The 26,421-nt window shown below is 64.5% G+C and overlaps 1 protein-coding gene across 1 annotated transcript in view; it reads left to right on the top strand.

Annotated features, from left to right (window-relative positions):
• The first annotated feature begins 14,986 nt into the window (after positions 1-14,986).
• The window catches only part of CACNA1H (calcium voltage-gated channel subunit alpha1 H), a 33,922-nt gene continuing 22,487 nt past the window's right edge, over positions 14,987-26,421 (top strand). Inside the window, exons 1-2 of the mRNA XM_040973761.1 lie at positions 14,987-15,038; positions 15,196-15,509. Of these exons, the coding sequence (XP_040829695.1) occupies positions 15,214-15,509 (296 nt within the window). The 5' untranslated portion in view covers positions 14,987-15,038; positions 15,196-15,213. The remainder of the gene's footprint in view (positions 15,039-15,195; positions 15,510-26,421) is intronic.

Raw genomic sequence — 26,421 nt, 5'->3', positions numbered from 1 at the left:
CCCCGGGGTCTCAGGGCTGCATCTGAGGAGTGGGAGCTGAGTCCCTGTGGGGTTCTAGGGGCGCTGCGGGCTGGCGCCTGGAGAATGCCCTGACTGCCCTCCCTGGATGGTGGTGGCCACTGGTCAGCAGTGTTTGCTCCACTTGCACCCCTGGGGACCCCTGGTCTGGGGGCTTGTTAGCATTCTTCCCGGGGTCCGCAGGGACCAGGTAGCCACAACTCTTGGCAAGGCAGTGGGCCCTGCACACCCTCGCAGCCCTGGGAGCAGTCTGGGCACAGCCAAATGCCCGCCTGGGCCTCAGGACGAGGGAGCCCCAACCCCCTGCCCTTCACCTTGGGAGTCCTTGCTGCTGCCCAGAGCTTTGGGGGGTGTGCACCCCCTCCCCCACCTGCCGCCTGTTTCTGGCCCAGCTCTGGCAGACGTAAAATCTCTGCTAAATCCTGCATTTAATTTTGTTCTCCGGGAAATTGTGGGAGGTTTTGTAGATAAGGTTGAGCCGATAAGCCAAGGATTTGGCTGTTTCCACAGGGACTCCCCACCCCGCCTCAGTCGCCCAGGCCTGAGAGGCCACTCTGCCCTCACCCACTCTCCGGGCGAGGGAGCAGGGGCCAACTTGGGGTCTGTGGGCTCGGCATGAACCTGGCCCCTCCTCAGGCACGGTGCCCCTGTTCCTCCCGCTTCCCTGCTCCTGACCTCAAAGAGTGTCTTCCTCCAAGACCCTGTAGCCCCCCAAGGTGGGCCGCAGCCAGGGTGGGGACAGGGGCATCCCGGGTAACCTGCCCTTCCACAGCCTCCGCTCCCCGCGCCCCAGGAAGGGCAGCCCTACCCTCCCAGATCTGCAGGCTGTGAGGCCAGTCAGGTGGCGCAGCGCCGGCCCTGTGGGGCTTTCTCCCAGCCTGCAGAGGGCCGCCTCATCCCTGTGTCCACCATGCAGTGGGCACACGGCCTCTGCATGGTTCTCACACCCCCGTTCCTCCTCCTCCCTCCTCCACTTCTAGGGTCTGAGATGGGGAGGGTCTGTCCTTTCCAGCTCTGAGGACCCCCGCCTCCCCAGGCTGGTGGCTGGAACAGGCCTGAAGTTTGGGCTGGACTGAGTTGTCCAGGGGCCAGAGGGGCTGGAGGTCAGTGTGGCCCATGTTGGGGTTAGTTGGGGGAGGGCCAAGGACTGACTCTGGCCCAGGTGGGAGCCCTAGCGGAGGGTCCTCTTGACCTCAGGGTGGAGAGAGGGCAGAGTCTCTGCCTCCTGCTTCCCACCAGGCCCTGCCCCTGCGCCTGGGCCTTACTCGGTGGCCTCGCCTGCATCCCCATCCTCTGTGCCACCCTCACCACCCCAGCCTACCTGAAGGGCACAGCCCACCTGCGTCAGAACTAACGCCCCTCGAACCCAGGCTGAGGCTTCCAGTCCCGTCCTTTGGTCCCCAAACCCCACCGCGCCAGAAAGTGGAAACTTCCAGAGCCTGGCCAAGGGTGAGCAGACCCCTGCGTCTCCCTCGCACCCTCCACCCCCACATCCTGCTCTGAACTTTGCCCATGAGAGCCCTGGTCGATGGCTATTTTCAAACTCTTCCATGATGCGTGGGGATACAATAGTATCACTGTCAGATAATGGACTGGATCGATAGGTAGGGTCCCCAGCCAGGAAGGCAGAAGGGGGTGGGGAGAGCTGCTATGCACTGGGCTGACAGCTCACTGGAGGTGTTTGTCCATCCCTGGTGATCTCCTGGGTCCCTGCTCTTCTGGGGTCTTGAGAGGTGGGGTGGGAGCAGCCCTCAGCTCTCTGAGAGCCCCCTGAACTTAGGCAGGGCTGCCTGCAGACCCTTCCCCAACTCTCCGGGGTGTCAAGGGCCAGAGCCCCAGAAAAGGCAGCCTTTGGGGTGAGAGTCAGGGTCCTGCAAGAGCTGATGGAGGAGGCATTCCTATCACTGGGTTAGCAGCACATGGGAACAGGCACACAGCATTCCTGGAATGTCCTGGCTGCACCGGCAGGGGTCCACAACAGCCCCGCCTGGCAGGGCCCTGTCTGTCTCACCTCTCAGGCCAGCAGGTACCATGCAGGCACCTGGAGGCTGTAGCTGAGGGCCGGGTTGCATGGCCATGTGTCCACCCCTCTGCGCTCCTGGATCCCTCGCCTCTGGGACTCTGACAGAGAAGCCAGGCCATCCCATGGCAAGGGGCTTCCACACGCTGGCTGCAAGCACAGCCAGCTCCTGCAGTGGGCCCCTGTGACGGGCACCTGGTGTGCAGGGGAGCAGGGAGGGGAACAGGCTGAGGTGCACAGCCAGGCCGTGCTGCCATGGGGAACCCAGAGGCCCAGGCTGACCGCAAGGAAGATGCATCCACAAATGCTTGGCTGGGCCCTGGGGTGGGCAGGGAGGTGGAGGCAGAGGGGGGCCATGGAGCAACTGCCAGCCCCCTCCACGAGGGCCTCTAACCGTCACCCAGCTCTGCAGGGGGACACAGAGGCTTCTGGGAAGGCTCCCAGAATGGCCCCCGGAAGCCCAGCTGGGAGGTCCAGTTCACACAGTCAGGCCGCCCAGCCCCTAAGTGGCAGGGAGCAGAGAGGTCTCCGGTGCTGCCCCCTCCAGCCTTGACTTGCCCACTGCCCACCATCCTGGTGCCCACAGATATGTGGCGATCTGAGGTACGCGTGGATCTGCTGCACTCTGGCAGCCTGTCTCTCCTGCCCCTACCCAAAGTCGACCTCCAGGACCCTTGGCCTGGACTGGGCTTAGGGAGAGGGAGGGGCTGGGCTGTGCACAGGTTTGCCAGGGTGGGCAGGAAGGTCTCCTGCCACAGCAGCCTCCACCAGCCCCTCCTGGCCCTGTGTCCATTCAAGCCGGGCCGGTGTGGAGCAGGCGTGGTGTGGAGGCGTAAGCGGACCCTTGCTAGGCAGCCGTGCTGCCTTCCTGCGTCTGTCCGTCCAGGGTGAGCTCTGAACGGAACCTGCGCTCCCCCGCACCGGCGCCGGATGCGTGTGGCGGTTGCCTGGCAACCTGCTCCCACGCCAACCCTCGGTTCCTCCTGAGGGCTCTGGCTTAGGGTATGGCCAGGCGGCCTTCCTCACCGCGTCCAGCCCTGTGTCCTCCCGTGTGGGCTCTGGGCTGTGGCCCCAGGGCACGAAGGGGGGGAGGCAGGTGGTGCATGGAGGGGCCAGGTGGAATCCTGACACTAACTGGGCGCCCAGGCACCAGGCTCATAAGCCTGATTTGGAGCCAAGGGACCTGCCCTATGGCTCCCTCTGGGCTGCAGAGCCAGAGGTGATCTGGTCTCCAAGGTCACCCAAGGTCACCAACCCTCCCTGAGGGCTCATGCCAGAACTGCAGCAGGAACCCAGACCAAGGCCCATCACGCCGCCTCCTGTCCCAGGGTGGGACTTAGGCTGGCTGGACGCTGGGAGATTGAGCATAGTGCTGCATGGGGGCCACCCATGAGAGAGCCACGGGGCTGCAGGTTGGGAGGGCTCCCAAGGGCAGCCTGAACTTCCTAACAGGGATGGACCCCCAGTACTGGTACAGGTCCCCCGCCCCCGCCCCATCAAAGAGATGTCTTCTCTCCACTGTCCATGTCCAGATGGACAATGGCCAGAGCTGAGCCAGGCTGGAGCCAGGAAGCAACATGGAGCCCAAGCACTTGGGGCATCACCAGTGTCTCCCATGGGGAATGCCTGCAAAGCCCTCTGGGCACCGCCAAGCCAGCCTGCAGATCAGAGCCATGCCTGGAGACTCTCCACTCCCAAGCCTCAGCTGACCCCAGCCTGGGGCCCCGTCCTGCAGGGCTCCTCCTCAAGGACCACACAGGCGCTCACAACCCCAGGCTCAGAGCCTGGGTGGGCCCCATCAGCCCCAGAGCTTCTCATTTTGTTTCTGTCCCAGCCCTGGTCCTGCATGCAGGGTGGCCCAGCGCAAGGCTATGCTGTCTGTCCATCTGTTTCCTGCTGGGCCTGCCTGGGGGCAGGAGACAGGCCGCAGGCACTGGCCTCTGGCCATGCCCTCCCAGTGGGCAGCTGGGTCCCTCACAGGCAGATCCCCCAAGCTCCAGCCCCTCCCAAGGGTTCTTGGGGGCCCAGGCTCCAAACCAGTTCCCCACCCATAAACCTGGCGGAGGGGCTGTCACCGGGCAGACAGAGACCAGACACCCGGGCTGGCCATCGGGGCAGTGGACATGGCTGGGAACAGAGTGCTCGCAGACCTGAAGCTGGCTGCAAACAGGAACGATGTTTGCGTTTTTCAAGGCCACTGGCCCTGGAAACCAAATATTTTGCTGAGGGACCAGGCGGTACCATGTCGGGCTGTCCGGGAAGCAGGGGCTCTGGTCCCACCGCCCCAGCGGCCACCAGAGCTCAGGGTAACCCCCGTCACCCTTGCTGCCAGTGCAGTGGCCCTTGAGCCAACCCCTGGTCTCTCCTTGATTGGACCCTGGATGTGGCTCTGGAGTGGGGGCAGCAAATGGCTGAACCCCCTTCCTGGAGTTCTGCCTAGGCCTAGGCCTTTCCATCCTCAGGGAGAGACCAGCTATGCCCACGCCCTGGGCACTGGACCATCTGCCCAGAGGCCAGGCAGCTCCCCGTAAACCATAGGGTAGAGAGGGCCCTTGGCTGGTCCGAGACACCACGGCCTTCCCTCCTGACCCAGGGTCTGTGCTGCCCACGGCTGACCCTCCTGATCCACAGCCCATCCTTAGGGAGAGTGCCAGGTGGGCGCCAGTGCCCTGGTCAAAGCAATTAACCAAAGCAGTTGGCTAATTGGCTAATTGCTGAACGCTGCCTGAACCTCTGCCTGCGTGAACATTGGAAGGGGGAAGGGGCTGTACTTGCCCTCCAGCTGCCCCGCACCCACAGCAGAGGGCAGGGCCAGAGGCTCAGGGCCCGCCCCCTCTTGCCCAGCCCTCAGCTAACCAATGAGGCCCCCTGGGCCTGATGCACTCTCACGTTCAGCCTGGGGGAGGGGTGGGAGAAGGGAGATCAGGTGGGAGGAGCAGAGTCTGTAGGGGGACCCTGCAGCATGGACCCCCAGGCTGACGCAGCCTGAGCCTCCAGCCCACATCCCAGGGCTCCCCTGGGCACCGTGCCCCTGTGCTCTGGGCACAAGCCCAGCCCAGCTGGCTCTGGCTAGCCTCTGCCTCTGGACAGCGTCACAGAGCCCTCGCTGCAGCCACCCACGACTGGTCGCCGTGGAGACCACCCCCCGCCAGGACACGGAGGCGCTGTCCCCAGAACAGCCAGGGACGCAGCGAGGGCCAGAGTGAGGCTTGGCCTGGCGGGAAGGGGCAGGGTGGACATGGTTCCTGGGGACGCAGGCGCCGCCGTCCTGGAGCAAGGCCAGGGCCTAGAGTCTCAGCCAAGGCCCAGGGAGAGACAGCCTGGACGTTCAGCAGACCCTGCCCCAGACCATGGCTTCCGGGGGTCCTTCCAGTAGGGGCAGGCAGAAGGATCTGCCCTTCAGGATGTGTGGTGGGTGGTCCTCAGCCTAGCCACTCTCCAGAGATCTTTGACCCCTGACTTGCAGGTCACAAACAGTGATGTGCCCCTCCTGTCTGCCAGGACAGGGCTGGCTGCAATGGTGGGGTCCACGGAGGTCCAAGATCCTGGTGGCCAGGGGGGACAGTCTGGAAGGGATGGGGGTTGTTCTCTCCCATACCCCAGAAACTCCTTGCATCTGGCAGACCACTGAGACACTCCTGGACACGCCCTGGCCTGGGACTGGAGCGCCAGGCTCAGGCCAGCTCTGCTCAGAGCTCTGGCTACCCGCAATGCCCGCTGCAGCCATCAGCTTCTCATTGCTTTGGCCAAAGTGCCTGGGAGGAATTTCCCAGGAAGCAAGTTCATTCTGGCTCAGGCTGGAGGCCCAGGGGTTGGCTCAGGTGGTCGCCATGCAAGCCGGGGTCTGGCAAGGGGCCCAGGGGGCAGCTCAGGCAGCCACACAAGCCGGGGTCTGGTGGGATCTGGCGGGCGTGGGAATCAGTTGCAACGTGGGAACCTGCTCAGTGTGGCCTTGACCCCAGGACTCCATCAAGCCACGGGTCCATCAATATGGGCATTAGTTCGGGTGCCGGGTCCTGCTCCATCTGAGGGCTTGTGTCCCTGCACCCCACTCCAGCCTTGTGGGGGACCAAGTGTCTTCCATTTAGGCCTGCAGCCTCTCCCTCACTTCCTGCCTGGTGTCCCCAGGAAAGCATGGTGGCAGCAGTCACACGTGCAGACCCTTCACACACAGGGTAGAGCTGACAAAGGACTTGGGACCATCCCATGGGTTGGTGCTGAGTTCAAATCCCCACCTGAGACCCCACCTATGGCCCCAAGCAGCCACCGGCCTAGCCTAACTACACCTTCCAGCTACCTGATGCCCAGCACAGCTGCGCTTCCCCGGCCCGCCCCTCCAGCCCATGGCTGTCTGCAAGACTGATGATGTTACACACGCACTGGCTGGAGTGGAGGGCTTGGGCTTAGGGACATGCAGCCCCAGGTCTGACATCCCTGACCTAGACCCGTCACCCTAGCAGCCACGTAGCCCAGGAAGCTTCCTCCTCAAGCCCGATTGATGGGAATTCTTGCACCCCTGTCTCCAACGGTCGGCCAGCCTGCCCACTGTCCCAGAATGCACCTGTCGCATTCGGCGGCCTAGTCCAGGTGCCTGGATGGTGAATTCCCTGCACCTCACAGAGCGTGAGGATGGTTGGGGAGGGCTGTCTGCACCATGGACCCCGCCCAGACATGCGCCCTCAGCTGCTTCTGGTCCCCAACAAGCCCCTGCCCACACTGACGGCCTTTCCCAGTGTGTCTCCCATCTCCTTCACACCACCCCACGGCCCGCCTTCTCGTATGACCGGCACAGGGTCCCTCGCAGCTATCTGCTCCCTCTCTGTGTCTGATCAGACTGGGTGAGGGTGGGATCCACTCCCTGGTGACGGGGTCAGCTCCGAGTGGGGCAGGGCCTTCCAGCACATTCCAGAGCTCCCCTACGCCCCTCTCTGGCCTCCTGAACATTCCTGTGTCCACTGTGGCCAGACAGCCCGTGGAGCTGGTGGTTCCGCAGGTCAGGGAGCTGCAGGTCTGCCCAGGGGTGCTGTGTCGGGACTTGCTGAAGGGAGCCTGGTAGGGGCAGGTCAGCCTCTGGTGCCCAGGTGGGCAGACACACTTCTGCTTACAGGACACAGGACATTCAAGCTCTGGGATATCCGAGTCCCTCTACTCCTCAGACCTGAAGGTGAAGGCTGCAGGGCCTGGCTTAACAAGAGGACACTCTGGGCCCAGTGCGATAGCATAGTGGTTAAAGTCCTCACCTTGCACGCTCCGGGATCCCATGTGGGCCAGTTCTAATCCCGTCAACCCACTTCCCATTCAGCTCCCTGTTGGTGGCCTGGGGTGGGGCAGTCGAGGACAGCCCAAAGCTTCAGGACCCTGCACCCACGTGGGAGATCCGGAAGAGCTCCTGGCTTCGGATTGGCTCAGCTCCAGCTGCTGTAGCCCCTTGGGGAGTGAACCATCAGACAGAAGATCTTCCTCTCTGTCTCTCCTCCTCTCTGTGTATCCACCTTTCCAAAAAACCCAAGAGGACTTTCTGCCCGGTAGATGGCAGATCCCAGTTGCTCCCAACTCTCAGGCCCTTGCAGACACAGGGGCAGCGTCCTGTGGGAGGGACCTGTTCCTGGGAAGGGCTTCAAGAGAATCTAGCTTAGGGTTTAGCCCAGCCAGATAACCTAACTACCACCTGCTTCTTCATCACTCCTCTCTATTCATGCAGCAATCATCCAGTTGCCTGCCTCCTACCTACCGACAGCGCTCCAGGTCCAAGACAGGTGAGGGGCTGTGCTGAGCTGGGTCAGAACAATCTTTGGCACGTTCAGCATCTGTGGCTGGGAACAGGCCTGGTTCGGGAGCTAAGGCACGCTCGGCTGGGTTGTAGTTTCCACTGTTGAGCATGAGAGCGGGCATGGGAGTGGTGATCTGGACATGACTGCAGTGTGCCTTGGCACAGCTGTGGACTGGGTCTGGGAGTGCCAGACTAGGCTAGACTCCAGCACCCACTGGTGCTCATGAGAGCCATGTTGGGTATAGGATGGGCCGGACTAGGTCTCTGCCCCCGCTGAGCCACATGAGAGCTCTGTCTGGGTGTAGACAGGTGTGGTTGGGCTGTAGCCACCAACAGTAACAGCTGATGGATGTGAGGCAGTCGGGCAAGGCTGCTGTCCCTGTTGGGGCAGGAACTGTTCCTAGGTCAGACTGGGCCAAGGGCGCATCAGTGTGGGATCAGCCATCAGGAGGAGGCCTGATGAAGGAGCCTGGGGGACTCTGTCACAGTGCAATTCCTGCAGGTGAGCGCAAGAACCAGGGCAGGGAGCGGCCTAGACCAGGCCAGGTTTCAGTGTCCATGTGCCAGCATATGTGGGGGTCAAGTCAGGCAAATCCTGTCAAGCTAGACTGCAGAACCATCTAGGAGAATCCAATATCTAGGACTGGGAGCAGGCTCAATAGTGGCTGCAGTTCCCACTGGTGAACATGAGAGCTAGGGCTGGTGGTGGCACCCGCCGGCATGAGTGTGGATTGGATAGTTGGGTCCATTGGGTTAAGCTAGGCTTCAATGCCCATTGACATGTTCGAGAGCTGATTGGGATGTGCGACAGACGAGACCAGTCTGCTGTACAAGTTGACAAGCACAGGAACTAGGGCTGGGGGTAGGCCTGGTGGGGGCTAATGGGGTTAGCTCTGTCTAAGCTGTAGCTCCTGCTGGTGAACGTGAGGGCCGAGTGGGTGGTGGGCAGGGTTGGGCTGGGCCACAGTAGCCACTGGTTTACATAAGCGATGGGGCTGGAGACAGAACTGACCCAGCAATTCCAACTACCAGTGTGTGCATAGGCTCATGTGGGAGATGGCGGAGCTGGACCCCGTACTGGGAAGCCCACTCGGGTCAGATGGGGTTTCTTTGGGGATTCCCCCACGTGAACCCAACCACGGGGAGAATCACAGGATGTGTGGTCTGACTGGAGCGTGTGTCAGAGCCGGGTCTCCTCAGTGGCTTGGACAAGGCAGCGGATGGCATGTCCAGATGCACATGGAGGATATGACAGTCTGTTGGGTACACAGAGGGCATCTAGCACCATAGCAGAGGATGGAGGGCAGAACAACCTGGATAATACCACAGCAAGCGCTGGCAGCAAACATCTGGGTGAGTGGGGACTCTGTTGTGGGCTGTGTCAGCCAAAGGACCTTGGAAGGATTTCCTCATCCTGGGTTGGTGAGATTGACCATTTCAGAAGTACTGAAACACTGGGGCAGAACCCTCGGAGCCTGCTCCACATCAGGGACCCCGGGGTGGGGTTGGGTAGCTGCTCCCCATCGCAGGGTGCTGAGGCTGCAGGGAGGTTGGGTGCACCCTCTCCTTCCTCCAGCACAGGAAGGAGAAAAGCAAATGAAACAGCGGTCTCACCCACACTCCCCTAAGCCTCTGCCCTTCCCACCCGAGTCAGCTATGTCAACATCATCAAACATAAAAATTAAAAAGAAATGTCTCTGTTTTTATTGGAGAGGCAGATTTACAGAGAGGAATGGCAGAGAGAGCTTCCGTCCGGTTTATAAGCCCCAGACTGGGAGCAGCCTGGGCCAAGCTGCCTGGCCTGTCAGGGTGTCCCTTCAGTAAGAGGTTTGTGACCTGCCTTGCCCGTCCGAGTGAACGGGCCCTCGCCAACAGACCCCTCTGAATAGCTGCCTGGCCCTGCTCACAGACACACCAGCTCGTTAAAGCTGGCCACCTGCCCCAGGCTTCTGCCTCGCACAGCATGCTCTTACATTAGGGGAAGACAAGTACCTCCATCCCAGCTGTCTGCTAACACACTCATCACCCACCCTGACTCTGCTCCTCCATCTGCCCACTCACCCCACAGCCCGTTCCTCCTTCCTCCCGTTCACGGTATCCCTATTCCCTCATCCTCCCACTCCCCATCCACCATCCCTGTGTCTACCCTTGCACCCGTGCTGATCCCTCCATCCACCCACCATCATTCTTTATCCCAGCTGCGCGGCCCCTACCCGCCCAGCAGAGCAGACAGAGCCAGTGCAGCTGTAGCCCCGTCCTTGGAGAGTACCCTCTGTCACACCATTCTGCCCAGTATCACTTTCGGGGAGGTAGGGGCAGCTTCTGTCCTGAGGGGGAACCCTGCTCCCTCGTGACACACTCCCCTACATTTGACTTCACGCTTGGGCGCTGTGCACTTGAAAACTCTGTTCTCAGTGAACACCTGTGGGTGGGGCCGGCCATGGCAGAGCACCCAGCGGGACAACCGAGCCCTCGCTCGGGGGGCAACCTAGGAGTCCTGGGGCTGGGAGCTGCCAGTGCCCCGCATGCTCCCTGTGCGTGGTGCCGTCTGGGTGTGTCCTGCAGTTAAACATTAAACCCACTCCAAGCCTGACCACTGCCACCTAGGCCCAGCTGGCCCCTCATGGCTCCCCAGCCCGTTGGCCCTCAGCGCCACCCACCCAGGTCAGGCAGGAGGTCTCCTAGTTCCCCCAGCCTGAGGGCTGCAAAAGGCAGCTTATGTATGGAGCTGGATGGGAAATGAAGCAGCCACATGGGAACGACACCCACATGGGGTGCTGGTACCGCAGGCCCAGGGCGCCCTGGCCAGCAGGGCCACGGCCTGACCTGTGGCAGCATTCCTGTGTGAAGTCCTCACAGCAGACAGGGTGCTGGCATATGGGGTTTGTCTCCCTGGCACACAGAAGCTCTCGTTCAGGAGCTGGGCCTCCATGGTGCCTTGTGCTGGAGGCGTGTCACCAAGCTTAATGGGAGCTGGCCTGGCTATGTCCCCTGTGTGGCCCCTGCCCAGGTCTGTCTCTCACTGTCACTTCCCGCTGTGGCTCAGTGGGAAGCCTCAGGCAGGGAGGCTGCCTGGCTGTCAGAACCCTCCGCTGGCTGAGGAGCTGCCACTGAACGCTCTTCACCTTCTGGAGGCAGTTCTAGAGCAGGGGATGGAGGGGGCTGCCATTGGCACCAGCAGCTATGCTACCCCGGGCAGGGCTCCAAGCACAGCTGCCTGGCTGGCCCACAGAGGTGCCAACTGCTGTCGTCTGTGCATGCTGCACCATCCCTGCTCTGCCTTTGACCTCTAAGCACCTCTGGTGATGGGCAGGAGGGGTGGGCCTGACCAGGCCCGGCTGGCCTGTGCTCCCCTAGGTTTTGTGGCTTCCTCAGGTACTGCTGGCATGTGTCTGTCCTCCTGGGGAGGCCCCAGGGGGGGAAAAGGGGCAGCCCCTGCTGAGACCGGCCAGCTCCCCTGTTCCCACCCTGGACATTGCTGAAGGCCCTCCGGCCACCCGCCTTCCCCAAAGCACAGCTAAGCCAGGAGGCTGCGGCCACAGCCCGAATCTGGTCCTGGTGCGCTGGCCCGGGGCTGATGCTGTAACCACTTGAAGCAGGAATCTTGCCACCACTAGAGGCAAGAGTGGAAAGACGGCGTCTGGGGCTCCCACATACCTGTCCCAAGCTGGCGTTGACCTTACTGTCGTGGGCCCGGACTCCTGGGCAGGCAGCTCCAGGTGGGCCAGCCCCCACATGATGCCTCCTGGGGAGGGAGCCCTCTCAGTGTGTGTCCCAGCCCTGTAGCCGATGCTAATAGAGTCAGCAAGAGAGTTGGGGTGCTGGGGCAGAGTCGAGGGACTGGGAGAGTTGTTCGGCTCACAGAGGCCCAGCTGGTGGCCCTGGGCACCTGCAGGGGCAGGTCCTCCACCATACTGACCTTTGTCACACGGGGAGGGGCTGTTTAAATATTTGAGTCGACAGCTTAACCCACTTACCCGGAAAGATAAAAGCCGCCCTGGGGTGAGGGTGTACCAGGATCTGGGCACCAGGGAGAGGTGGCCCAGCTCAGTGCACAGCCTCTACGGTGTGTGCCACCCAACATAGAGCAGGGGGCCTGGCGTGAAGGCCTCTGGTCACTCCACTTCTGGTCATCACCGTCTGGGCCATATGCACGCCCATGGGTGCCAGGCCCTTCTCTGGGACCCCAGAGGTGGGCTGAGGAGGGTGAGCCCTGATATGGGGCTGGGCTGAGCCAGGGGCGCCCTCCCCGGCCGTAGGCTGGAAGCTTCTAGCCTCTCCCCAGGTCAGCTCCCCTACCTTGATGCTTCCCGGGCTCCTGACTCCATGCTCCCTGAGCCCCACAGCCCACGGTTCCTGGCCCTGTTTGCCTGGGTCCCTGCAGACACTGAAGTTCCTGGGATGTTGTGGGGTTGGGGCCAGGCTGCGTGCGGGGACAGGCCAGGCTGCACGCGGGGATGGGGCTGTGTTGTGTGCGTGTGGAGAGGGGTGTGCCCCCTGTGGATTTAGAGACAGCAGTCTTGTGCGTTGGTGGCAGCCCAGGGTACCTGTATCCAGTCCAGCCAGCCGGGCTGACCTTGGCACCAGAGTGCTGTCTCAGGTGGCCTGGAGGTGAGGTGATGGCGGTGGACACCAGCAGCAGGCCACCACTAGAGGCAGCCTAGCAGGGTAGAGTCCTGGCTACATCTACCCAGTCTGGGTCCTGCCCATAGCCGGCTGCATGGGGACAGGCCAGTGACCTCTACACCAGGTAGGACTCTACTGTCTCGGGCGAACCCCCGAAAGCTGGATAAGGCTGACATCTAGGGGTGACCATGGTGAGCCCAGCTCCCACCCCCGAGAAGCAGCGGCCCTAGAACCTGCTGGGGGGGTCCAGGCTGCTACTTCTCCTGCTAGGGACACCTGCCCACCTGCAGGGCCATTCTTTTCACCCTGTTTCTGAGGGCTCGGGGCCACTCAGGGAGCAATTCCTGTCCACCCCCTGGGCTCTCAGGCACCTCCTTGGGGGACCAGCTGGCCACAGTAACCACACAGGACAGCCACAGTATGGCCAGCTGGGAGTGGGGGGAAGCAACTCTGTGGCAGGCACTGCACGGCTGGAGGGGGAGTGGGAACACGCAGGCCCAGGACACCAATGTGGAGGAGGGGGTCTCCGGCCCGAGGGGACCCCAGGTGCCCTGGCCAGGGGTGGCCTGGCGGGAGGTATGGGACCCAGGAGAGGGCCCAGGTGCCCTGGGCGGGAGGTATGGGATCCAGGAGGGGGCCCCAGGCTCCAGGCAGGGGAACTTGTTTCCGGTTCCTGCTGCAGCCACACCAAGGGGCCCAGCTCTCTGCCAAGGGAAATCTTTGTCCTTCAAAAAAATGGAAAATAGCAAAAAGCAGAACCAGATTTTCCAGAGGCCTGGAAGATGTAAAAAAAAAAAAAAAAAAAAAAAAAAGAGATATCTGAACATGCTGTACAGTTTAATTAAACAATTTTAATGCCAATTTCCAAATTGTCCCCCTCTCAGCTCTCACGCCAAGGCCAGGAGCTCGTCATAGCCTGCCTCCTCCTGTGGGGCTTCGTGGGGGCACACGCTGCCCTGGGCCCACGCCCAGTGAGCGGAGAACCCAGGGGCAGGGTGCATGGCGGCCGGGGTCTGGCGGGACAAGGACAGCGTGGCCAGTGCCTACATGGGCCTGACGGAGTGGAAGGAGGAACGGGCCAGAGAGGGGATGCCCCGTGGGCGTCCACGTGACCTCGTGGGCCTCTAAGGAGGCCATGGCTACCTGTACTGTCAAGTTCTGTGTTTCCAATCCACAGCCCTGGCTGCCAGGGACGGTGCCCGCCCACCTCGGAGGGTCCCCTGCCCACAGCCAGGAAGCTCAGTGACAGAGGTCACAGACCAGTTGTACCAGGACTCTGGCCCGCTGTCCACTCCTAGCACATGGTCCAGCAGGTCACCCCCTGGCCCCTGGTAGGGCTCTGTCTGGGTGTTCAAGTTGGGCCCACCGGTCCGAGCTTCACTCTTCAGCCGCAGCCCAGGTCCAGGATCACCACCAGGCCTCCAGCTCATATAACAGTGCCAGGGTAGACCAAGTGTTCCCCTTTTCCCTGCAAAGTTGGGGTGCACAGGAGGAGCTGCCACTCGAGGTTGGCCTGGGAGTGGGACCCGCACTGGACTGCCCCTGCTCAGGGCAGCAGAGGCCACTCAGGCACGGGCAGTTGCAGCCACGGCCTCGCTGGGGGGTCTCTAGGTCCGGAAGGCCCTGGCGCTGTGACCACAGGGACCCCCGGGCCGGGCAAGGTGGGCACACAGCCGGTAGCCCCAGTTCCCCGCCATCGCCTGGGCCTGGAGGGGACTCCGAGTCCGGGGTTGTGCCAGGTGTCTGAGTGGGCACCCCGGGAAGGCGGCGCAGGGGCCTCCCGCCTCTGCCTTCTTTTAAGGGGGGCTCTGGCCCTGCCCCAAGTGGGAGGGGCAGGGATGCAGGGTGGAGAGGCGATGGATACCCACGCAAGTTTGTGGCGACTGCCTGCACGCGTGCCCGATCCCCCCACCCTGAACCCCCTCCACCCCGGGACACACAGCCGGGACAGCGCTCCGGGGCCCGCCCCGCCCCAGAGGCGCACCCCGGCGCGGCGCGGAGGGGGAGGGCGCGGCGCCGCGGCGGGCGCCCGTGCAGATGGGGGCGGGGAAGGACGTGGGCGCCGCGCCCCCCGCCCCCCGCCGGCGCCTCCCGCGCGCGCCCCCTGGCGCTCGGCGAGGCGGGGGGCGGGGGCGCCCGGATCGCCCTCCAGCTGACGGCCTCGGCCGCGTGGCGCCGGCGCGCGGGGAGGCTGGGTCGGGGCGCGCGCCGGGCCGATCGAGGGGGACCCCGCCGGGGCGCCCCCAGCCCCGCGCCCGGCCCCCCGGGGCGCCCCGCCCCGCCCCCGCGCTCGCCCCGCCCCGCCCCGCCCCCCGCCCGGCTCACTCCGAAGTTTCCTGTGCGGCGCGCGGACCGGCGCCCGCACGCTCCCGCCGGCCCCCCGCGCCGGCCCCCGCCCCCGGCCGCGCCCCCGGCCGCGCCCCCAGCCGCGCCCGTCCGCCTGGGGCTCCCTGCGCTCCCGGGGCCGCCGTCTCCGCCGCCGCCGCCGCCGCCGCCGCCGCCGCCGGGAGGACCCGAGCCGGAGCGGGAGCCGGGCGGGCCGGGGGCGCGGGGACTGCGCCGCCGGGCGATGCGCGCGGGGACGCCGCCGGGCGCCAGAGCGAGGTGAGCCGCGGGGCGGGGGAGACCCCTCAAGTTGAGCGGGGCCGCGGGGGTGGGGCGGGCCGGCGCGCGGCGGGGGCGGGGGGCGCGTTCGTCTCCGACGCGGACAGACAAAGGCGCGGCCGCGGCGCTCCCGCCCCTCACCGCCGCTCCCCCGTAGGTGCTGCCCGCCGCCACCATGACCGAGGGCGCGCGGGCCGCCGACGAGGTCCGGGTGCCCCTGGGCGCGCCGCCCCCGGGCCCTGCGGCGGCGCGGACTGCCCCGGCGAGCCCCGGGGCTCCGGAGCGCGCGGCGGAGCAGGAGCCGGGGCCCTGCGCGTCGCCCCCCGCGAGCCCGGCGGCCGAGCGCGGCGCGGAGCTGAGCACCGACGAGGAGCAGCCCGTCCCGTACCCTGCGCTGGCGGCCACCGTGTTCTTCTGTCTCGGGCAGACCACGCGGCCCCGCAGCTGGTGCCTTCGGCTGGTCTGCAACCCATATCCTTCCCGCCGGCGCGTGGGGCGCGCGAGCGGTGCTCCCCGGGCGAGGAGCTCGCGGCGCGTTTTGGGAGCCGTGGGGGCGCGCGCGTGTCCCGGTTCCGGAGCCGGTTCCGCCGAAGGCGTGCTTCTCCGTGCGCGGGGGGCCGGGGGTGCTGCTCGTACTCGGGTCTGTCCGCTGTGGGACCCGGAGGAGCTCGGAGGAAGGGAGCCGAGTTGGCCGCGGGCGCTCAGATCCGTGTCCTGGGGGAGCCGTGACATCGGTCGTGAAGCCGGCGCCTGAAGTTGTGTGCAGCTGGGGCTGGGGGCAGGGAGGCAGCTGGAGCCGCTCGCCTGGTCGCTGCCCTCCCCACCCCCTCGGACGCCCTGGCCTGAGAGCCACGGGCACGCTCCGCTCTTCAGAGCCTGGCGCAGGCTCAGAGAAGGTTCCAGAACAGTGTGGCTGGGGCCCCGGTGACTTTGGGGTGCGGATCTGGCCGCATGTGGCCAGGCTGTGCACCCCGGACCCTGGTGGGCAGCCTCGGGGGTGGGGGGAGCTCACGTGGTACCTGGGGGCCTTGACTGTAAACGAGGAGCCAGTGGAATGTGTACGTTCCGCACCTTGTGAGCGTGGCTGTGTAAATATTGAGCACAAAGGAGTATTGGCACCAAAAAAAGCAGCCGGGACTCCCTCCTGCCCAGTCCGAACCTCGTCCTGTCAGGGGCACTGTCTGGGGGCGGACGTCTGGTGGCTGTGTCCTGGGGCTGCTTTGGGGTGGGCAGGGCGGGGGACCGGCCCAGTGCCAGCACCTGCGTTTGAGGTGTCCGAGCCTGTGCAGACCAGCGCGGGGAGGGGCATGGGGTCTGGACTTTCTCTCTGCTGACGACCGGTGTCTGGCCACCCGGACCCCCAGCCCTCCCATTCCCAGCTCTGCCTCGCTAAGGACTCCTCAAGACTTTGCCTGACTCTGTGGCCGGAAGGTTGGGGGCTGGGGGGCAGCTTACGTGGATGTGCCGAGCCCCAAAGCCCAAAGCAGGTGCGGAGCACCTCCTCGCCGAGGATGGAAGTGCCTGGAGCTCTTGGCCGGGCAAGGGGCACCCCGGAGACCCCACTCCTGCCTGCGGACAGGGCCTGCGGCTTGCTGATGCTGGGTCTCCCTGGAAGGCTGTGCCACACCCCTGTACCTGTGGCCTTGGGCACCCCAAGGCCTGGGGAGCTGTTTGTGTTGGTGTTGGTGATCCCTGTGACCCAGCCCCGGGAGACGTACAGTGTCCATGCTGGTGCTCCCTAGAACCACTGCAGGGATGGAGGGGTTCAGCTCAGAAGGGCCCCAGTAGGGACCAGGCCAGGTGGATGTGTGGGGGCTCAAACAGAACCTAAAAATTACCGCGCACGGGAGGCAGGTGTGGCGGCTGTGCCCCTGCCTTTGCGAGGCCTCCATTGTGGAGGGCAGGGAGGGCTCCTGGGTTCTCCAGGGACCAGACAGCAGAGTGGGGCCCTGGCTCTTAGAACCCCACTAGGCTCTGCGCTGCGTGAACACGCGTGTCCTGGCTTGCCCGGGGGACCCCGCCTCCCAGCAGACAGCCTGGTGTGGCGATCGACTTCACTGCTTACAACTGCAGTTGTGCGTAACTTTTGGGGCGCGCTGTGGCTCCTACACGGCTTTATTTATAGAGGCAGGTGGGCGGGCGCTGCCGCCGCCAGCCCCCTGCACTCCTGGCTCCGACTGTGGGAATGGGACCCGGCTGTCGTCTGGGGAGCAAGGGAGGAGAGCGGTGCTGATGGGGGGTTGGGGGACCCCGGAGTTCTCCGAGAGGGGTCAGCTGGAATCCTAGGGAACGGAGTGCGCCAAGGTCAGTGGCTTAGTGGCGGAGCTGGCCTGCACTGGCGCTGACACCCCGTGTCAGGGGGTCCTGTTTGGATGGTCCTGGACAGACCTGTCACCCTGCACAGCTATCTGCACAGTTTCTGGGCATCCGAGCAGCTTTAGGGGTGCCCAGCATCTGTGCCAGTGGTGAAGGGTGTGTGTGTGTGTGGCCTGCTGGGGCATCTCCTGTCCTTCGGAGGTCTCTGGGGCCTCTGACTTCTTTGGGTCCCGTCTTATCCTCATCTGGTCCATGTTTGTGTCCGCAGATTTGGGGGGCTCCCAGGGTGGCTGGACCCTTGGCTGCTCAGGCTGAGGCTGAGGAAGAGGCCCTGTGGCATGCTCATCTGAGCTGAGGTGGGCCTTGTGTCCGGGGGCTCCTTGCCTGTGGGGGTGACCCAGGGCAGGGACACAGCCTCCGTAGGCGATGACCTGGGCATGTCTCGGGTGGGCCCTACCAGCCCTTCTGCCTGTGCCCTGCCCCTGCCCAGAGGCCCTTGGCTTGCGCTGACTCCATGGTCACTTGCCTGGGTGTCTCAGGGAGCGTGGATTCCAAGCAGGTGGGCCCCAGCCCATGACCTGGAAAGCTGGGGCTTGCTGGACAGGGTGGCCAGTGCACAGAGTAGATGGGGATTCTGAGCACAGCTGGCCTGACAGAAGGTGCAGGGCTCCACAGCTCCTGAGAGCCTGGTGCGTCCCAGCTCTGTGTCACTCAAGATCCAGCAGCTCCACAATGGGACCTGGATGGGAGGGTCAAGGCAGCCTGGTGACCTAGCAGGGACCCCCGAAGGGAGTGGAGCTTGTGCTGGGACCCCTGAAGAGAATGGAGCGTATGCAGGGACCCCCGAAGGGAGTGGAGCGTGTGCAGAGACCCCCGAAGGGAGTGGAGCGTGTGCAGGGACCCCCGAAGGGAGTGGAGCGTGTGCAGGGACCCCCGAAGGGATGGAGCGTGTGCAGGGACCCCCGAAGGGATGGAGTGTGTGCAGGGACCCCCGAAGGGATGGAGCGTGTGCAGGGACCCCCCCGAAGGGATGGAGCGTGTGCAGGGACCCCCCCGAAGGGAGTGGAGCATGTGCAGGGACCCCCGAAGGGATGGAGCGTGTGCAGGGACCCCCGAAGGGATGGAGCGTGTGCAGGGACCCCCGAAGGGAGTGGAGCGTGTGCAGGGACCCCGAGGGGAGTGTGGTGTGTGCGGGGACCCCGAGGGGAGTGGAGTGTGTACTGTGTCTCCGGGTGGGCTGAGGAGCGCCTGGTTCCTTGGATGGGCCTGTATGTTGGGTTGGTGCTGTTCGGGAGCTTTATGTCCTGGATGGGTGCTGTGGAGAGTTGGAGTGATGGGCTGGGGGACCCAAGTCAGGCTGTGTGAAGAGCACAGGGCACAGGGGCTTGCAGCAAGTGGCATGGGTTGCTCTCCGTTCCCTTGTGTAGTTGCAGTGTGGACTTGAGGCACAGGGCTGGGCCACCTTGCCCACAGTTGAGGTCAGGTGTAAGGGCGGGGTCCTGTGTGCAGCTGGTAGCCTGGGCTCCCTCCTGGGGACGGTACCCCTGCACCTGCCCTGTTGCACCCAGTGCCCACCAGCAGGTGTATACTAGGGCCTTCCTGGGCATAGACTGAGTGGAGCTGTAGCCAGGCAGCTGTGGTGCCAGCAGGACATGGTGGTGAGGGACAGGAGGACGCTGGCATGGCCACAGGCAGCAGGGCCAGGCACTGTGCCCACCATGTGCCACACTGACTGTGTGTGGGCAGCTCCAGGCAGAAGCCTGAGTCGCCCGAGGTCACCTGGGTCCAGGGTGCTGGACTTATCTGTGCCGCTCCTCTCCCAGGGCCCATGGCTCCCCTGTTCTGCACAGCGGCCGGGGTGGACCCTGCGAACTGGTTTGACCCCCTGCTGCTGGGAGTCAGCCACAGCAGTGACCACAGTGTCCACAGCCTGGGGTTTGGCCAGTGCCATCCTCAGCTGGTCGCGCCAGGGTGCAGGGAGCTCCGAGGAGCCACCTGTGGGTACCTGCCTGTTCTTTCCTCTGGCCCCCAGAGAGGCTTTGGGCCACCCCATGCAGCCCAGCAGTGGGAGCTTGGAGATCGCAGGGGAGGATCAGGGATACAGGGTGGTGTCCCTCTGTGCCTTGGTCGGACACTGGGGCTGGCAGAGGCCTGGAGGAAGCAGCCAGGCAGAGCTGTTAGCAGCCCCACGCGTGGCCCCCGATCCAGTACTGCCATTGCCGTCTGTGTGTCTGAGTGCAGGGCCACCCTAGGAGCATGTCCCCAGCAGCAGCCCCACCTGCAGAGGGAGAGCAGTGACAGGTGGCCGGTGGTACATGGCACTCAGGACAGAGCCATGAGGCACACTGTACACACCCTGAACAAAGACGGCCTCGGGGGAGGGGGCATCAGGCGTGAACTTGGCTGCATCTTGTGCCCCCTGCCACTCAGCCCTTCTGCCCCGTCTTGTCAGGACTTGAGTGTCCAGGGAGCTCCTACTGGGCTGGCTGGGCCTCCCAGGACTGGGACTGACCCCAGGGCAAGAGCACCCCGTGCCCGGGAGCTGGGACTGGGGGAGCTTGAGGGATACAGTGGGCTGAGTCCACAGAGGAAAGCCCAGCTTGAGTGGCCCCTGGTGCCAATTGCCATGAGCCTGCACAGGCTGGGGGCCGTCCACCAATCCCATCCCCAGGACCGCAGGCATGGGGCCTCTACCGGAGGCTGCAGTGCGGGGTGCTGGGGCTGGGGGCAGGGGATATGGGCCTGGGAGCAGCATCCTGGGAGGTGAGCAGGGGCTTTGTGGGTGCCCAGGGCCACTGGGGCTGTGTGGCGCCACCTGCCCCATCTGTGGCCGCCCAGTGATCCCAGTGTTAGCGCTCACTGGGACTGTAGTGACTGCCTGGGCTGTTCCAGCAAGGCCATGCAGTAGCCGGGGCCATGCTGGCTTCTCCAGGATGAGCCCCTGAGGCTCAGGCCCTGGGGTGCTGTTCACAGGGACACAACCTGGGCCAACTGCATGGGTTCACCTCACAGTCCAGTTGTGGTGGGCACAGGGTCCCAGCCGTGGAGGGAGGCCATGGTTCAGTACCCAGAGCAGGCCAGGAGTCTGTAGCCAGGCAGAGGGGGCATGGCCTGAAGGCACCCAGGACCCCTGGTGTGGTGGCCACAGCAAGGACTGGGCCTCTCGGGACCCAAGAACCTGGCACCCCCATGGTGCAGGACTGGGCAGGGGCACTCTCACACCGGCCCTGTGCACCCTGTGTCCCAGCAGCTGTGTGTGGAGACCTCTGTGGAGGCCCGGCTGGCCCATCCTCCCTCCTTGGTGCCTGCAGGGTCCCAGCATTCTGAGTGCCCAGGCTATGCTGTATCTGACTTGGCCCCCCCAACCCAAATTCAGACACATAAGGCTCACTTGGTGGGCATGGTGGGCTGCTGTACCCGGCGAGGTGTGGGAGCCAGTGGGTCCCCCTGTGGTCAGTGTCCTTAAGAAGGGTGGGTTGGGTGTCGGGGTAACCCCCAGAGGGCAGGGCAGGGGGCTCCACCTCTGGCGGGGAGAGGAGATGGCGAGGGTCTGCAGGCGGTGTAAGTAGACAGAGTAGAACAGGTCAGCCAGAGGCTTGGCATGTTGGCCCCCCGGGGGGCAGACAATAGGACACCCCAGGAACGTCCAAGGAGCCAGAAGGTGGGCTGGGGGACCCCGACTTGGAGGACTCACAAGCCCCAGTGGTTCTTGATACTCCAGAGCGATTCTCCCCTTGGTCTGCCTTTGAAATCTGGGTCACTCCCTGGGGAGGGAGGCCGGGCGGCTCCTGGGGGCCAGCACCCAGGGCAGGTCCTCTGAGCGGCCGGTCCTCCTCCTCCCCTCCTCTCCCAGCCGCACGTTGGGGCGCCTCCCGGGAGGGCACGAGGCTGCTCAGCCCTTCCTGACCTGCCCACCACCCGTTCTTTTTCCTTCTCGAAGTTTCCTTTTGGGGCGGCCTGTCCCGCACACAGCGGATTTTGTGCTCCTAATTGGGTAATTGGCTGCGTCTGCGACCGGCCCAGCGGGGCGGTTACTGCCGGCGCGGGGCGTGAGCCCGGAACAGGCCTGTTTTGTCTGCGCAATTAAGAGCCGGAGAGAGCCGGCTGGTGCGTGTCCCTGCCATGCGGGGCGCGGGGCCGCCCGCTTTCTCTTGGGCTGCGGGAGCACGTGGACCAGGGGCTCCGACCCACGCATGAGCCGGGTTCATGGCGCCCCACAACCCCATGCTGCCTGGGGAGCGGACGACCTTCCCCTAAGAGGGGCTCCCGCAGTCCTCCTCTCGTGAGGACGAGGACCCCGCGGCCGGGTGGCGTCCCCGTGCGCGCAGCTTGGGGGATTTGGGGGCGTGCGCTCTGGGCCCTGGGGTTCCGGGGCCCCTCCTGCTCATACGCAGGCGGAGAGGCGCGCTTGGGTCTGGATCTGGGGACCCCCTGGGAGCGGGGCCGCACCCCTGCGTGCTCGCGGGCGGGCTGGGGGTTGCCCGGGCCGCAGGTGGAACTCGCGGGCGCGCGCGTGTGTGTGTGTGTGTGTGTGTGTGTGTGTGTGCGCGCGCCGCAGCCACCCCTGCCACCGTTCTCTGGAGAGTTTCAACACCCACGCCTGGAAAAAAAAAATTATTAATGAGCTTGGTGCGGTTGCCATGGGAACCTGTTGCTAATGAGTCTCTGGGGGTTCCTTTTACCTTCCGGAGGCCTGTTCCCCACTCCTCGCGTTGCCGTGGCAACGCCTGTCGCTCCTTGCTGGCCTTGCCTAATGCAGGGCGGTGCGTGTAGGACCCCTGGGGCACTGGGTGGAAACGTGGCTGGAGGAGACCCTGTCCAGCTCCGGGGGCGGCCCGTGTGGGACAGCCCTGGCTGGAGGAGACCCTGTCCAGCTCCGGGGGCGGCCCGTGTGGGACAGCCCTGGCTGGAGGAGACCCTGTCCAGCTGCCGGGGCAACCCGTGTGGGACAGCCCTGGCTGGAGGAGACCATGTCCAGCTCCCTGGGGTGGCCCGGGTGGGACGGCCCTGGCTGCCGCTGGCCTTTGTGGCTGTCTGGGGAGTGAACTGGCAGGTGGGAACAGTTGGCACTTTCTGTAATTTTCAAATAAGTAAAATCACTTACAAAACCCCACTGGAGTAGGTGGGACCCTGGACACGCGGAGAGGGTCAATGCTCACCTCCTGCAGCCGCGGGGCAGACGAGCCCTGGAGAGGCCTGTGGTGGCCCAGGGTGTGCTGGCCCGACCCTGGAGGTGTTTTGGCCGCTGCTGTGCCTGGACCCTGGCCAGGAGGGTCTGGGGAAGGTGGATCCCCCCCAGGCTGCCCACCACGGGGTTGGCCAAGCACCTTGTTGGGTGGGGACCCTGGCTTCACCTCAGCTGCTCTACAAGTCTGGAGGGCTCCCTGGAGGAAACAGTGGGGTAGACCCAGGGTATTATGTACTCACCTCAGAGCCTCAGCCTGGGACACCTTGAGCCTGTCCTCTGTGTGGAGGGCACCCTGGGGGACACGCAGCTTGCCGAGGAGACATGGGGTCCTGCTGGCTGGGGCAGAGCTTTTTTTTTTTTTTTTTTTTTAAAGATTTATTTTTATTTTTTCATTGGAAAGGCAGATATATACAGAGAGGAGAGACAGAGAGGAAGATCTTCCGTCCGATGATTCACTCCCCAAGTGAGCGCAATGGCCGATACTATGCCGATCCGAAGCCAGGAGCCTCTTTCGGGTCTCCCACGCGGGTGCAGGTTCCCAAAGCTTTGGGCCATCCTCGACTGCTTTCCCAGGCCACAGGCAGGGAGCTGGAAGGGAAGCGGGGCTGCCGGGATTAGAACCGGCGCCCATATGGGATCCCGGGCGTGCAAGGCGAGGACCTTTAACCACTTGCGCCACCGCGCCGGGCCCATGGGGCAGAGCTTTTTTGAGGCAGGGTCGCCTTGTCGGCCAATAGGAGCTGAGGCACGTTTGTTGTGAGGGGAGGTTCAGAGGCACCCTGTGAAGGACAGGCCTCGCTGGTTACTGAGGTATAGGGATGGGGCAGGGCCATTGCCAATTCCTGAAGTGTCCAGGGTGGGGGACACATGCAGGGGCCCCAAGTCCCCTGGTCAGCAGGAAGTACCCTGTGTACACCATGGGCCCTTCCCTGTCCAGCCCCAAGGGTTGTCGTTCGTCTCGGAGAGCAGCGGCCAGGGCAGTGTGGGCAGGCCAGTTCCAGCCGGAGGCCCTGTCTAGCAGTGCCTCTGCCCCGAGCTCTGGCGCCCCCAGTCCTTTCTGGGGCTATGGGGCTGTCAGGGTGCCATCCAGCCAGCCATGGCGCCCCTAGTCCTCTCCGGGGCTGCCGGGGTGCTGTCCAACCAGCCATGGCGCCCCCAGTCCTCTCCGGGGCTGCCAGGGTGCCGTCCAGCCAGCCATGGCGCCCCCAGTCCTCTCCGGGGCTGCCGGGGTGCCGTCCAACCAGCCATGGCGCCCCCAGTCCTCTCTGGGGCTACTGGGCTGCCAGGGTGCCGTCCAGCCAGCCATGGCGCCCCCAGTCCTCTCCCTGGGGCTGCCGGGGTGCCAGGGTGCCGTCCAGCCAGCCGGTGTAGTCAGGTTTTTCTGGAGAAGGAGGTAGTGGTCCTCTCGGGGGTCCTGTGCAGAGCCTGAGGTCACCCCAGGTGACCTGGGAGACTGCTGGGTGGCTGTGAGCAGCCCATCCCCTGAGCTCTAGGGGCAAAGGCCCCCGAATGGGGTAAAGCACGGGGTGGGCGGCCCGGCCTGGGCTTCCCCAGTCTGCCCACACCCTGGGCCAGGCCTGTGTCCACCCTGGGGAAGGACTGGGAATGCCAGCCTGACTCCTTGCAGCAGGCGTCCTGTTCCTCCAGGCAGGGCTTGACTCCAGGTCCCCCCAGCCCGCGTGTCCTGACGGGCAGGTGACGTGGCTGGGCTGGCGGTCTGGGCCTTGCCGCCGTTGGCTGGAGAGACGCTCCAACTCCTGATTTAGACTGTTAATGTGTGCTGAGCCCCCTGCCCCTTGGGCACCACCCCCTGCCACGTGTCTGCAGCTGCCTGGTGGGTGTGGGGTCTGGAGTGGGGGGCAGTCTCATTGCTGCCCAGATGATGCCCACGGGGCCCTGCCTGCAAGGGGCAGCACCCCTGCCATGGCCAGGGTGTCCTTACGTTCAGGCAGGGCCACTGGAGGCAGAGCCAGCAGCTACAGGGCCCCTGGAATCCGGCAGAAGCTCCAGCAGGCTTGATTTGACCGTAAAAGAGGAGCAGGGGAGGAGAGCCGAGTATGGCCAGCCCTGACCTATGGGGGGGACTAACTGCTGGGTCTTCCCCCTCCTTGGAGGGGGACCCCGTCTCACAGGGTCCTGGGCTGAGGGGTCTAGGATCTGGTCATTTTCAGGGCCTGGGTGGCCCTGGACTGGGAGTGACCTTCACACAGGAGCCAGGCTGGGAGGTCCCGCGCCGACAGCTTCTGCACCCAAGCTCCTCGCACGCGTTGTCCTGTGTGGCCACACCCTCCATGCCCACAGGTGCCCCCGCCTGGGCACTGGGAGCCTTGGGGATCCAGATGCCACACAGGATCAGGAAAGGACCCATGGTGCCCACATACCTGGTTTTCCTCGCAGAGAGCCTGGCTCGCCTTGACCCCCCACAGTGTTGTGTCTGAGGCTCTGGAGGGGTTCCCAGCTCAGGGGGGGCTGCCTCCTAGGCCCCCCAGCTTGGTCAGGTGACAGAGGCAGGGCCCCCACATCCCTCCCGATCAGTAGGCACCTTCCTGCATCTGCTTTTTGTCTCCTAGGGCTGTGGGCTCATGCCCGGGTGGGAGGTGGCCCGTTCGTCACCCAGTCCACAGCCTCATTTCACATCCCCCAGCCTCTGTCCAGTGACTCAACCAGTGCCCCCGGCAGGTTCTGAACTCTGCCTGCCAGGCTGGGGCCTGGCCTCACTCCAAACCATCCCCTTTGGGTCCTCACAAATGGCTTACTACAGACAAGGCCAGTAGAGGCAGCCCAGGCCCTGGAAAGATGGGAGTGCCTGAGGGAGGGTGGGGGGCCAGCGGCCACTGTGCAGTGGGGAGGCCTGGCCTGAGGCCCCAGCCCCGTGTGCCACGCGCAGACTCCTCCCCGCCTCCTCCTGGCTGCACCTGTGTGTGCACTCGCGCAGGTGGGCATAGGGGTGGTCTTTGTTTTTTCCTTTGTCTGGACAGGGATGGGCTGTGCCCCCCCGGGCCTGGCTGACCTGGCCAGAGCTGGGTTCTTTTCTTCTCTTTTAGTAAACACCCATTGCAGGCAGAGCCCGGGGCAAGGGAATGCGGTCAAGCCCTGGGCTATGTGTTGGGTGTCCACAAATGCTGTGTGTTTGCACCAGGAGGTGCCACATGTCCCAGCCTGGGCTGGATGTGGGTGGTCAGCCGAGGGCAGAGGAGAGGGACAGGTTGGTTGGAGGACCCTACTTCCAGGGGGCAAGGCAGGAGGAGCTAGGCCCCCACGGGGGCTCCCTGCCGGGGGGAGGGGTCACTGCTGGTGGCCGCACTTCCAGGCTGCCCTGTGACAAGGAGTCACAGCTCTGGGTCTGGAGGAGGGTTGCTGGAGCGGGGGTGCCCCTTGTGGCCCCTGGGGAGAGGGGTGGCAGGAATAGGCTACCAGACAGGTAGAACTTGAGCCAGAGTGAGCTGCAGAGGGAGGGGGAATGGAATGAGGGGGAGCCCTGAGGTGCACCCCCACACATCTGCTGGACTGTGTGAATACCCCACCCTCTGCTGACGTCAGCCTGTGGTCAGCTCAAATCCCTGGACTCCCACCCTGGCCAACGTGGCCCTGAATGCATGCTGTTGGAGGTGGGGGTGTCTACACCTAAGAGGTCACCCCGTCCCAGCCTGGGCAGCCTGGCGGGGCTGGTGTGGGGAACTGCAGGCCGCGTTCCCATGGAAAGAGCCTCCCTGGCCCCCTGGGGCCGCTAATTCTGGCCTTGGGCAGCTGCGCAGTTATTTCTGGTCCGGAGAATTCCAGCCCGCGGGCCCCAGGCCTGTCCCCACTGGGAGCCCGCCCTCCCTAGGGTCCCCTCCTGACTCTGAGCCATCTGCCAACGTCGTTGCCTCCCAGGGCCAC

Source organism: Ochotona curzoniae, unplaced genomic scaffold, assembly GCF_017591425.1.
Source record: "Ochotona curzoniae isolate NIBS_2020 unplaced genomic scaffold, NIBS_Ocur_1.0 contig_2321, whole genome shotgun sequence".
In the NCBI taxonomy this organism is placed as follows: domain Eukaryota; kingdom Metazoa; phylum Chordata; class Mammalia; order Lagomorpha; family Ochotonidae; genus Ochotona; species Ochotona curzoniae.
This window is presented reverse-complemented; position numbering and strand designations above follow the sequence as displayed.